At 37.3% G+C, this 13,415-nt stretch overlaps 1 protein-coding gene across 4 annotated transcripts in view; it reads left to right on the top strand.

Moving 5' to 3' along the window:
* The window catches only part of LOC121673370 (sodium leak channel non-selective protein-like), an 85,646-nt gene that overhangs the window by 47,092 nt on the left and 25,139 nt on the right, over positions 1-13,415 (top strand). For all 4 annotated transcript variants that reach the window (XM_042046631.1, XM_042046630.1, XM_042046632.1 and 1 more), the window contains one exon: positions 4,642-4,796. In XM_042046631.1, coding sequence (XP_041902565.1) covers positions 4,642-4,796 — 155 coding nt within the window. The remainder of the gene's footprint in view (positions 1-4,641; positions 4,797-13,415) is intronic.

Below are 13,415 nucleotides of genomic sequence, written 5' to 3'. Positions count from 1 at the left end.
ATCAGAATGCTCTTGTCACAGTTGACCTTACTTTCCAACTATGAATTCAGCTTGTAGTTTACATCTCATTTCATAAAATACTGATATAAGATAAAATTTAAAGCTTTAAAAAATGAGTTCATGGACTATAATCATTGTGTTGAATGGTGCAGGGAAGTTGTTTCATAGTAGTAGATCACCCTGATCATCAGAATAAATACAAATTAATTAGATGTTATTGACCTATATATGTAAGAGAGCAGTGTATTATTATTCATCAGACAACTTGTCTAAAGTCAATGTAGAAACACAGTATTACTTCATCAGAAAGTATTTATTTGGGAGATCCTAGCCCATCATCCATTTAATTTCAGCTTCAGGAACAACTTCTGTGTACCATGGAGTTCTCTGAATTTATTTTAAGTTTCTTGCTGGAGTCTCACTAACTTGGTTCTTTTCCCTTGTGTTCTGGCAATATGGCAAAGCAGAAGCATCTCTTCTGAAATGTACAGGAATGGATTTTTTTTTTTTTTTTTTGGAGTTTTATGTTCAGAGTTAGATGTCTAGCAGAAGAAAAGACTATAATTCTTGGTATCTAAAAGAAAAATATTTTATCAGTCATCTGATCTAAGCTTATTTCTGTATTAGTACTTTCTATACAGCAGTGTCCATTTTGTGTTTAGGTTCTATCACTTTCTGAATTCATTACTTGACATAAAATCACAGTTATTGAGAGTAACCTTTAAAGTCTTCAGAACTGCATAATCTTTCTCTGTTCTCAAAGGTTTTTTGTTATCCTTCATCATATGTTTGGTGTGATTTTGATGAAGCTGGGTTCATAAGGTCCCCCAGGTCACTAATGAAAATGGATCGCACAGAAATCAGTGCCAACTCCTCTGAGACCCCAGTTAATGTATTGCTCCCTCTTTGGAAGCTGCACAGTTACTACTTATTTGCTTCATGATGTACCAGCCATTTTTATGTCTGCTGTGGTATTTTTAACATGCAGTAGCTCTCCAGTCAGCAGCTGGGCAGTGCCTGGTTTTGTACAGGGACAGACATGAGGTTCCTTTTAACAAATGCAGAAAATCCTTCAGCTCCAGCTAAGTCATTTTTACTTATTAATTTCTTTACCTAACTGACCATTTGAAATGATTTTTTTTATTACCTTATCAATAAATATACCTCTTAGGTTTAGTTTTGGGGTTTTTTTAAATTTTCTGGATCTGGAAACTACATAAGAAGCTTGCTAATTTTGAATAGCTTTCTGGTCATATCTTAGAAAATTAATAGAATACCAGAATAAAAAAATCCCATTTTTTTCCCCATCTCTATTTTCAACAGAGAAAGTCAGGCTGGCAGAAAACAAGAAGCTAGAAGCTACCGTGGTAATTTGTCTCTTAAGGTGTCAAAACCCCTCTTTGAAGAACTGCCCTAATAAGGAGAAGGTACTAAAAGAGAGATTGTTCTCACATCACACAGTGGTTGAAAGACCAGTTTTGTAACAGATGCCATGGAAAAGAGGCACTGTACTCCCAAGAGATAACAGTTCAGGTTCTTCCTGTGATGTACACATGTATGTAATCATAACATTCTTCAGGCACTTAAAAACATGTCAGAGTAACAGTCCTATGTCTTTTGCAACAATCTTGTTATTGAAGGATGCCTATCAAGTGATGTGGAGTCAATTATCTCCTTCTGCATCCTTGGCATTCCTGTGGAGAACTAATTTCTCAGCTCGCTTGTTGGGTTGATGCTGCACTCCACAGACATTGAATACTCTGCATAGAAATATTGTTGGTCTATTGGGATGAATTATTTCTTGTTCATAAATTTATCTGGGCACCCTGTTCAGCAAGACATTTAAGCACATTGCCTAATTGAACTTTTGAGATGCTTAAAACTAGGTATGTGCTGAATCAGTATCTCAGTACTTAATTGATATTGAGTATGTCCCATGAAGGAATAAAATTTAAGTCATCTTATATTGAAAACATCTGGTGAGTCTATGCTTATTTACTGTCTAGAGGCAGAACACAATTTGCCAAGTGACAGTGATCCAAAAAGGCCTGTATCTGTACAAGTGCTATAAGCAGAGATTCTTCATTTTTACCCTAAATCATACTCAATGCATGGGGTCAGTTTTTTTTTTTTCTTTCAGAAGGAGGTTAAATAAAAAAATGGTCTAGGTTTAAATGAAGCACTTAAATGAATGCTTTTCATTGCAGTGATTGAGCCAGCAATGCTTTTAATAATATGCCCTCACACTGCTGGCCTCTTGGGATTTGAGGGATTTTCTAATGCAAACCATGATGTGAAGTTCATTAACTACCAGTGTACCAGTGTTCATTAGCTACTGGGGTTCTGAATCTGCCTGAGCCAATGAATTAATCTTAATTTCTAAAAATATATGTAAAATATTGTTTTATGTTAGTCCTATATATTATAATGACTTTTGGATGGCAGTATCATAAATCTAACATAAAGCATACAACTGGGTATGAATTAACATCTTCTAGTTTAAAGGAATTAGGGTGCACAGATTAATTTTTAAATACTTGAGTGACATGTGCTGAGCATGTTTACAAAAGTGGAACAAATACACATATGCTTGTGTATCTTGTATTTTTAGTTATGCACATTTGTAAATTTCAGGGTGTTCTTTAAAACTCCATCTGGAACTGTGCATGTCTGTGTGTGCATCCATGCAGATATATATGTCTCCCTGGTATCATGAAGAAATGACTACAGGATAGATGTGACAATAGTTATTTATCTGCATTTATAATTGCTTAGGAAAAATTTTGTAGGAAGCTTTGGTTTCACACCGACAGATTTCAACTAATGTATTGCCATTCCATGCAGTGCATAAAAGCAATAAAAATAAAGTAATTAAAGCTTCTGTTCACCCAATTTAGTTGTCAAAATGCATCTGTGAGTTAGATTAAAGGAAAAGGACTTCAGAAAAACAATAAGATGCTAATTATCCTAAAGGGCAGGCTGAAAAGTTTCCCCTTTTCTGTGGACAAGCAAGATTAAAATGATATATTTTAAGACACTGGTTAAAGCCTTGGGATAACAGGGTGAATACTACAACATTTTTTTGTAACTTTCAGCAATTCATTTTGGGTGTTTTTATACCAAAAGTCTGTGCTGTAACCAGGAGGTCAAAATCAACCTGAACATGAATGGAAAATGGTGTTGACTTTTTTTCTCAGACCAGAACTCACTGTGATTAGCTTTTCACATCTGATTTGAAATTGCCCTAGGCCTGAACCAAAAATCAGGGTTTTCATATGCTGGATGAGAGAATACAAGCAGGGAGAAAAACAGTTGTTGTTTAGCTGTGTGCTCATTCAGCAGAGTTGGAGCCTTATTTGGACCTTTCTTCTCTTTGGTTTGCCCAGCAGCCCCACAGCACAAGTGATGTGAATCCCCACTTCTGTGCTGTGTGGCTTTGCAGACCCTGACAGGGACCTGCTCAGGGTGGGGTGGGATGGTTTGCTGAGGTTGCCTCTTAACCAAACGACTTCTGGGAAAATGGGGTGACCAGTCTTTGGTTTTGGCAGAGGACTGTGTATTGTGATTATTAACTGGGCACTGTAAGTGATTAGGGGGAATCAACTGCCTGAGCTTCTCCTTCCCAAAGTTTGGGAGTACTTAGGTAACCCGTATTTATGTGTACATGCCAGAGGCATATATTTAATAGAACAGAGAGCAACAAACTTGTCCCTCTCCTTTTAGCTTCTATGGCCCTTAGCTCTGGGCCTACCTAAATTCCCATTTTGCCCAGTGTGACAAAGCCTCCAACAGCTCAACCACAGCTGCCAGAGAAACAGGGAAAACAAGTGATGCTCAGCCTCTGACAACAGTGAAAAATGACCAACACTGTGTCACTGTGTTGGAGCACTGTCCCTTGTCTCATGATCTTTCTATTTTAAAATGTTACTAACGGTCAGTTACATAAATCAGTTTGAACCAATTCAAACCAGTTCAAATTTTTTCACCTCTTCTACTAAATCATTGCTGGACTGACCTAGAAGTAAATCAGATCTGTTTCAGTCTCAGCAGTGCCTAGATACTAATTGCACTACACAAGTAATGGTTTGACTTCTTTCCTGTGACCCTTCATCCATGGTGGAAACCTGTCCTGACTAAGTTACAAGAAGCTGAATACATATTCAGGTGATTGACAAGTCATCCACAAGGATCCTTTTAAGGAGTGTCAAAGCAAGCACAGGTAATGCCTTTGTAAGTCAATGTCATAATATTGGCTGCAGTTGAACACACTCTCAGGATCTGCAAAGGAGCTTGAAACATCGTGTCCAAATTGCATTACAGAGCAGTTGGAACAGCTGAATGTTAACTCTTCCATTTCTTGGAGAGTCTCCATTTTTATGGGATCTCTAGGCATTAGTATGAAATTTCTGCTGTTAGTATTTGTACTGTCATTGCCTAAGGCTGAAGTTGTAGGAGAGTGTTAGCTTGCTCTTTACAATAAGTGCTTAATTAATGAAAACAGCGTATACCAAAGAACATCAGATAGTAAAAATAACTGCTGATGAACTTTTCACTTTAGTCCTCTCACTTTCAACACTTTCAGATGTGTAGTTTTGCTATGGGCTGAGTTTATGTAACAACTTAATTTTGTATTTTTCACAGAAATGTAACCTGGAATAATTTAGCTATCCCAGACACCCACTGTTCCAGAGAGCTGGAAGAAGGTTACCAGTGCCCACCTGGATTTAAATGCATGGACCTTGAAGATCTGGGACTAAGCAGGCAAGAGCTGGGCTACAGTGGCTTTAATGAGATAGGTCTGTCCTACTGGTAAAATCCATTTCAGTATCCATTTTAAAATGTTTTTGAGATGAATGGAACAGATAGTTCATGTCTGTACTGAAAAGACATCAAGTGCAATCAGTATTCTACTCAAGTAGAGCACATGCCAGAAGGAGAGGCTGTGCTATTTGCTTTGCAGTTAAGATATATTTTTACATTGCCTGGGATCCCAGGATTTAAATAACTTTAAAACAATGTCTTTATAAGGAGTCAACTGTTGATTATCACCAGTATGCAAATGTGATGACTAATTTCTGTGTTTTATTTTTGATTCATTTTAGAGTATAAAATTCCTTCTGTTTGTCTAATTTTAGTAGTAATTCCCATGCAAAAAAAACCCCATCCAGAATTACTTTGATAATCATCTTGTTACTAAGGAGAAGATGGGAGAAAAAATGATACCATGTTATCTGTGGCAATCTTGATCCAAACTGTGTAAGTCAGAACATCAGCCAGAAAAATCATTGAGAGTCAGGCAGATTTTGCAAAACTGGTGCAATTTGTGTTCTGTGCAAATCACTGCAGTTACCAGGAGAATACGTTCTCTGACAGCTGCAATGTGTTGTGCCATCCCCATGAGGAAATGAGTGTAGAACACAAAAGCAGGAAAGGTGGCAAGAGCATGGGCAGCCGTGGCAAGATCTGCATCCAAATGGAAAATATGCAGTTACTCTGTCAGAACGTTGTGGTTATCTCACATTTATTTAACAGACAGAGGTCTAACAGGAGTCTGCAGCTGTAAATTTTCATTTCAGGACAGGTAGGGAAGTACCTTCAAATGACAGAACATACCCACAGGCTGAATTCTTTCTGATGCATCTCTTTGACTCTGATAAGCTTTTTTTTTCCTTTTCATTTTTCTGGCTTGAGCTCCAGACTGTTATCCTGGCCTCAGCTGAATTTGAAGGTAATGAAAAGATTTAATGACTGAATGTCTGCAATCCAAAAAGTTTTTTTGAGTATCGAAAGTCTTTACAGCTGAAATTGCTTCAGTTGGTTCCTAAATATTCAGGTTGCTGAATATACACTATGAGCCAGAGAGTTACAAGAAAGTCTCAGAGTCCTGCTACAACAAGTACTCTGTAATACCAAATAATTTCTGAACAAAAAGTCCCATTTATGTCCTTTATTTTTTCTTGTGAGAGGGAGAAAAACCTGATTTCAACCAAGCACCATTCTGTTTTGACTCCCTGTGGGAGTCAAAAGAGTACCATTTGTACCAGTACTGCTAAATGAATAACACTATCAATAGTACCAAATTTTCTATAATTTTTTTCTTCTGTAGATCTCAAAGGATAATCCTGTCTGATCTCTCAGTCAACCTTGAGATTTACTGCCATGCCTGGAAGAACATGGGCTGAGTTCACACTGGAAGGGGAGCACAAGATAGGGGTATTGTCAGAATAATTAGGCCTCAGATTGAAATCACCCTTCTTAACTTGACATATGAAATTATTAGTGGCATTGAAGGGTGTTGTTCTAGCTGCCTACCTGGTCAACGGGGAAAAGTAGTTGCAATGTCTTAGACAAGCTTCAATGGGTAGAAGAGTTGAATGAGACCCAGAGTGCTTAAATAAAGGAGGCCAGCTTGTTTTTAGTGATGGGGGCAGGTTGGCAAAGGCAGGTGAAATGTTTTGTCCACGGATGCCTTCAAAACTGGTTAAAAAATCAGGACTGAAACTCTGGTCTCCTGAGTCATAGTCCTATGCCTTATCAATGTGTATTTCTGAGTATTGCATTTTAAAGGTCAGAGATAGCTAATAGACCTAGGAGACCTGTAGCTGATAAATTGTTTTTGTCTAGAAATAGGTAACCAGGATATAACACCTCTAAGTACAGTAGCCAGAAGTTAAATTGAATATCAATTGAAGGCTTATTACTAAACTTTAAAATACTGAGTAAGACACAGAAGCTTTCCTACAAAATGTTAAATAAGCTTCCTCAAATTAGGACTGTTACAAACAGGATTATAACCATCACGTATATCAATATTTTATAAATATCCTTTTTGTGTTGCACCTTTGTATGTAGTTAACAGGTAAGTAATGAAATAAATCTTTTCTGTGTAATTATACTATTTTATTGTACTTTCATTTGTATTTCATTTGCAGTTATTATGATGCAGCCTGTCCTGTTGGATCCTGAAATCCTATCATTACAAAAATCACAAGAATATAGCAGTTTTACAACTACTTTATAATTAGTAACTCTTAATTTGTGGCATATAAGTACAAGCTATGAATATTTGATCATTTCTGTTATTTTTGTTCTCTTGAAAGAAAAAAGAAGGGATTTTTACAATTTTATTGCTGGGTGAAGACCAAGCTGTCCTAATCAGATAAAAGTTAATAGAGTTTTTAATGCTGTGAATATACCAGTTAGGTAGCTTCCTATTTGGAAAATACCTTGATTTTGGCCATACCTTGGTCCCACTTTTATAATTAGCTTTGACTTTAAAGGATGAAAGTTGGAAACATGATAGTGTTCGTTTTGGTACTTATTCAAATAAATAAAATATATTTATTTCTCAAGTTTTCTATTTTTAGTTCTGAGGTGTTCTGTTTATCTGTTTTATGTATGTTTCCATGCAAGCGTATACATATTGTTTAAGGAAGAACATAGTTATAGACTACTGATAAATGTGTCTTGAAGTCATCTTGTCAAGATAATTTAGACCATCTCCTTCTGATGAGAAACAGACTTCATCATCTTTCCAGGCAACTTACTGTGTTGCTTCATTGTCTGTACTCTTAGGAAGATTTTCCTAAAGCATAACCTGAATCTTTCTTCTTTATGCAATTTAAGATAGTAATTTCTCACCTTATTCACTACTGGCATAGACAAAACCTTAAAAATAAGCATTTCTGCATCTTTCGTTATGCCTTCCATATGGCTCTAAATGTTTCAGTCTTTTGCTAAAAGACTTACATTTTATACTTTGAATTGTTCTTACTGTCCTTCTCTAGACCTTCTCTGGCTGATTCAACACTTTGTTGAAATGCAGTGCTGTCAGAATACCCCAGTAGAGCCATAATTTTATGTGGTTTTAAGCTCTGTTACAATTTCTACATCCCAGTGAGATGTTTTCCATTTTCAGAACAGCATGTTGTGGGTGATTCATGTTTTTCTAATTTATTACAGCCCTTGTGTCCTACTGAAAGAGCTGCCATCCGTGTTTCCTATCCTTTTTTTATTTACTTATTTCTTTTAAAATGTAGACCCTTACACTTGTCTCTGTTGAATAGCATACTTTCTTTTGTTTTTCCAGACTATTTCTTCAATTTGAAAGATCTTTTGGAGTTTTAAATCTCTCCTCCTGATTACTTGTGCTGCCTTTTATCTTACTTTTATCTGAAATTACATGAGTATCATTTATATTCTATCAACCTGATCAAGAGTGAAGAAATAAATAGAACCAGACCAAGATTAGTCTCTGGAACTTTGACAGTCTTCCTTTTCTAACAGTGTTTCATTAATAGCTGCTCATAAGGACACCTAACAAATGGTTTTGCACACATCACAGAGCAGTGTCACCTAGCCATATTCCTATGTGTTGTCATGGCAAGACAGTGTTAAAAGACTTTAAAAGCCTTTTAAAAGATGTAGACCATCAAGTGTTTCCTTTCTCTTTACAAAACTGGCCTCCATTCCACATTTGTACAGCAACGATACAGGAAGATTTGAGCCATAGGTTGTCAAGTGCCTGTCTCCTTTAATATATATTAATAACATGATATTTACACAAGGTGATTGTGAAGATCATTTTCCAAAACAGGCCACATCAGCATATATCTACAGCTAATGCCTCTGTCCTTCAATGTGCATATTTCTAGATTGCATGTAGAATGAAGTAAAGACCAATTAGTATTGCCAATTTTGCAAGTGTAATCTCTAAAGAGAGCGCAGTTACTAAAAGCCAGGGAAGTTCTGTCTGGCAGTACCTCTGGAAAAGTTATAAGCAAAAATCACAGAGGTCTACCTCATAACTGTTCATGAAACTGAAGAATTGATGAAACAGGAGTCAATTAGCTGAGCTTTCAGTACCTCAAATCCTTTTGTCTCTGAAGTTCTGAAACGGGAGGAAGGATAGTAAGGAAAGAATAAGGTACCCCTCTAGGTGAGGTGACTTCAGCTGTTTCAGGTTCCACCTGATGGGAGGCTACAGGAAGTTCTTGCTTTCCCATAGTAAATTGCTTATGAACTCAGTAGAAACCCAACTACTCTTTCCAACAGTTTGACACAGAACTTGACTTCTTAAGTAGGTGTTGTAACAGTGTGAGCCTTAATGTAAAATTGAATCTTTTATTCTTCAGGGTGCCTGAAAGATTTTTTGAGCACTACGTGTGGGGCTGAATGGAAGTAAGAGAAAGGATATGAATGAAAGGCTTGGAAGCCTGTGTGGACGTGGGTAGCAAAGTTCCTCACTATTGACTGTACCTGTATGGTACTGTCAAGCTCTTCTCTTTCTCAGACTTCTTAGCTGGTTTTGATTCAGGCTTCTATAAAAAGATTGATGTTTTCTTCATCTTAGAACAGCCTTCAGCCTTGTCTCCCACTGGGAGCATCAGATATGTTCACAGCTAGCCTGTTTCTTCTTTCTGATTGTGTTCTTTTCTTCTCTGTATTTTTCCTAGCCATGTTTAATTGCGTAGGGTGCAGCTGAGACCGTGACAGTATTATGAAGTGTGTAAGACAAGTTGAGCTAAATATTGAGAAAAATTACTTTTTTTTTTTGGTGAACAGACACTACTAATTTTAAAAATTATTAGTCATATGATTATATTTGTTTAAGTATTTGCACCTAAAAAGCATAAATATAATTGTTGAATTAAATACGAGCATACAAGTCTTGGGAATTGGAGGGCTATGACAAGTACTTCTACCTTACATCTAACTGTTTATCTGAGTGTGCATCTACCTTTACTCAATATTTAACATGGCAGTAACTGCTATCAGGGCCACACTGAGGGTGTTGGCAGAGGGGTCTATTCATAGGGTTCTGTTGAAAAGGGTGCTTCATAGATGCAAATGTGCCAGAATCCCCACTATTGTTGGATCCTGTACAGATTTCCTCCTTACCTGCACTTTCCACACTGTACAGATTCTTTTGCATTCAGGTTTTTGTAACATCAGCTAGTAATCATTCCACATGCCTCATGGGTGCAATCATCTGCAATCATCTACAGATGTACACTTGCAGCACATCACTGATTTCACTCTTCACATAATTCTGGAGAAGGTTTTTTCCATGATTTACAGTGATTTGCATTGCTTCAAATAGTCTCAAAAGGAAAAGGAAGTCCCAAATTAAGATACCTAAAGGTTTAAAAATATTCTACAAAGTAAGAAAGAGAAGTTTTAGGTCATGAGAGATCATTGTGAAAGGAGGAGGAGGAGATCTAATTGTATCCTTATCATCAACCCATCTTCCAATTGCTAGGGCTAGTATCCTATTAAATGATACTAATTACTTCTTGTACCTGCAAAGAGTATTTGAGAAAGACCACCATGTTAATGACCATTTTACATACAGGAGATAAACACTCATACTTTATCTTGAAGACAAATAACAAAATTTCCATGGTAAGGAGTGCTTCAAAGTCTATATACAAAGACTACATCTGTGTTAAATCTTACCTGCCTTACAGTAGAAGTGAACACTGCTCATTGGCACAGTGAGCCAGCAAAACCATCCGATTTTATGGCCTGTGAAACAGCAACAGAGCTTTGGGTCTCAGATATTTCCCACTTTTATTACAAGGACTTCTTCCTTTTAATGTGGGACCCAGAAATTAAATATTTTTTGCATGCCTACATTTGAGAGCCTTTTTAAAATTGATAACTGTATGAAAAAAATTGTATGTCACTGTGAAAAATGTCTGCCATGGTTAGATTAAAAGTGAACATAATTTAATGTTTGTGAAAGGAAACTTCACAGTGGGACCGAATTTCCTCAATTCTCTTATAGGTATTGTTTTAATAAAAGACTCATTCAATGATCAAAATAGCCCCTTTGTTTACCCATAAATTGGATAAACAATTTAAATTTTGATGGGGAAAATACTTGTGAGTGTACAACCAGTTGGAATTGCAAAGGCATTGCTCTTAGAGTGGAAGATTGGGTGGCATTCGGTGCATTGTTCAGAAGGAAGGAATTAAGATTAAGTTAGCATGCTGTGAATCTGGATCTGCCACAATCCATTAAGTAAATTTTCCATGAGAGATTTTAATGTTTCTTAGAAATTGGGTACCTGTCTCTTGGACTAGAATTCATAATGGCCACAGAGTTTGTTGAGTGGTGTGATGTCATAAACACTTAAAGAGCAAAAATCTGGAGAAGGAGGAAGGATGCTCACACCAGTCTAAAATAAAAGCTGAAAAGTGAGTCTAAATCAGACCCCAAATATGGTACTTCTAGAAACTGCGAGCGTTCAGAGCATCAAGTCCATTTGTTTATGTAGACATCTTTATCATTAATTTGATACAAGTTCTTAAAGCTAAAGTAAAAATGACCCATGTTTTTATATAGTAGTACAGTGGTCAAAGGGAGAGTCCTGCATTCTGGAAGGATTCCCTACTAACCCCTATGTACGGACTAAGCAGAGTGTGGTTCCTTCTTTTTTCCTCTGAGTCTGCAGCAGCAGGAATTCCTGCTTCAGGCACCTTAGGAAAGCAAGCAACAGGAGACTGGTTCTAGAGGGAGTTCTATAAAGACTTGCTCCTTGTCATTCTTCCATGAAATTATTACCAGTTTTTCTCCATGGACCACCTCTCCACAGCATGGGTAAAACCATCTTTAGCATTTAGGAGGCAGAATGTTAACAAGGCATACCAAGATGAAAGAGAACGCTTGAGAATCTGATTTACATTCCAGCTGCCACTGGATGAGAAAAGTGCCCTTCACTGGTGGCAGAGGCTGACCGTTTAGGTACTCTGTCACTACCCACCCACCTGACCCAGGCAGCTTGGCTCTTGGTGGCAGTATTAGCAGCCACTTGGTCTTTCCTTTTGGCATAGGTGAGAGGGGCAGGTGGATTATGATTGATAAATTGTCCTAAGAAACTGACTACTTTGCCAGCTGTGAGACTTCAACGTCCATGAGAAGCAGTTAATTATGAGTTGATGAACTGAATAAAATTTATATTATCAGGTTATTTGCTCAAAGTAGGAGATACAACTGATAGTTGAAAGGATTGCAAGGGTTTCTGTCAGCCTCCCAACATGCCTCCTTCCTCCCTCCACTGCTCTTTCACACAATCATGTCTCCTGAATGAAGCTGGTGTCACTTTGCACAGACAAAGATGGCCAGAAATGCAGATCAGCATCACCACCACAGCCCGCATCCCTGGGCTCTGAGTCATTTGGTATCTGGGATAATAGAAAGCAATGAGGGGATGTAATTGTTTAGTCAGAGTCTCCATTTAATTGTACTCATTGAAGGCTGAAAGGTTGAGCTCTTATGAAATAAGCATTGGTTCAATAATGATTTCATCAAAACTTCCAGTCAGACTCTTTTAATCTGTGGATGATATATACGCTTGATACATGTATTGAGTCTTCATGCTTCATTTATTCTAGAAAGTATATCATAGTATTAAATACTTTGATAAAGAGGTCTAATTTATTCCACTAATGACGCTCTTTGGTTCAGGCACTTTCATGCACAGTGTCAAGGAAGAAGCCCTTCATCCATGACTTCAACCTGTGGAGTTATCATGTGGTAACATGACAAGTGATAGTGATGTTAATGTGTGAGGGTGTCAGAATGTAATTAGGGAAGCTATTCAGACTGTCTAGTAATAAAACATGTATTTTGTAAATGTGAGCCAGAATGACTTAAAGCAGGTCCCATTAGTCCACTGATTGAGAAACCACTAGAAATCATTATTTCAAAAATGGTGGTAGATTTTTTTTTTTTCCCCACTGGAATTCCTTCCTAGACCTTGCAGACATTGAGCAATAGAGCCCTGACACCAGCTGAGGCACTTCAGTGGGTAAATCAGGAAATTTCCCTTGTTTGTTTTACTGACAATTAACATAGTATAATCGCTCACTCAGGTATTAAGAACTAAGGAAGGCAAACAGTTAAGAGGCATTTAGGGAAAATGCCTTTACTCCTTCACCTGTCACATCTTCAGTCATCTCCTCCCAATGTCCTAGTCCCCACTCTTCTGCTCTTGCAGCGTCTGAGGTGGGGAGTGGTACAGGAATCTGGAGTAGATCCATAATACTTTTTTTTTTTTTTGCAATTCTTTCTTTCTTTCTTTCTTTCTTTCTTTCTTTCTTTCTTTCTTTCTTTCTTTCTTTCTTTTTCTTTCTTTCTCTTTCTTTCTTTCTTTCTTTCTTTCTTTCTCTTTCTTTCTTTCTTTCTCTCTCTCTCTCTTTCTCTCTTTTTCTTTCCTTCTTTCTTTCTCTCTTTCTCTCTCTTTTTCTCTCCTTCTCTCTTTCTGCTGCTCCTTCCTAATTAAAAATTTCCTCTGCTCCAAAATGGACTTAGCCATGGGCAGCAGTTTTTTAACAGCTGTCCCCACTCTGGAGTGTCCACTACTACCAAACGCCTACCAGTTTTGCACACTGAAGCCACCTAAATAAAC

This window comes from Corvus kubaryi, unplaced genomic scaffold (genome assembly GCF_017639235.1).
Source record: "Corvus kubaryi isolate FWS band 111438036 unplaced genomic scaffold, C.kubaryi_AGA036_p1.0 65367, whole genome shotgun sequence".
NCBI lineage: Eukaryota > Metazoa > Chordata > Aves > Passeriformes > Corvidae > Corvus > Corvus kubaryi.
This window is presented reverse-complemented; position numbering and strand designations above follow the sequence as displayed.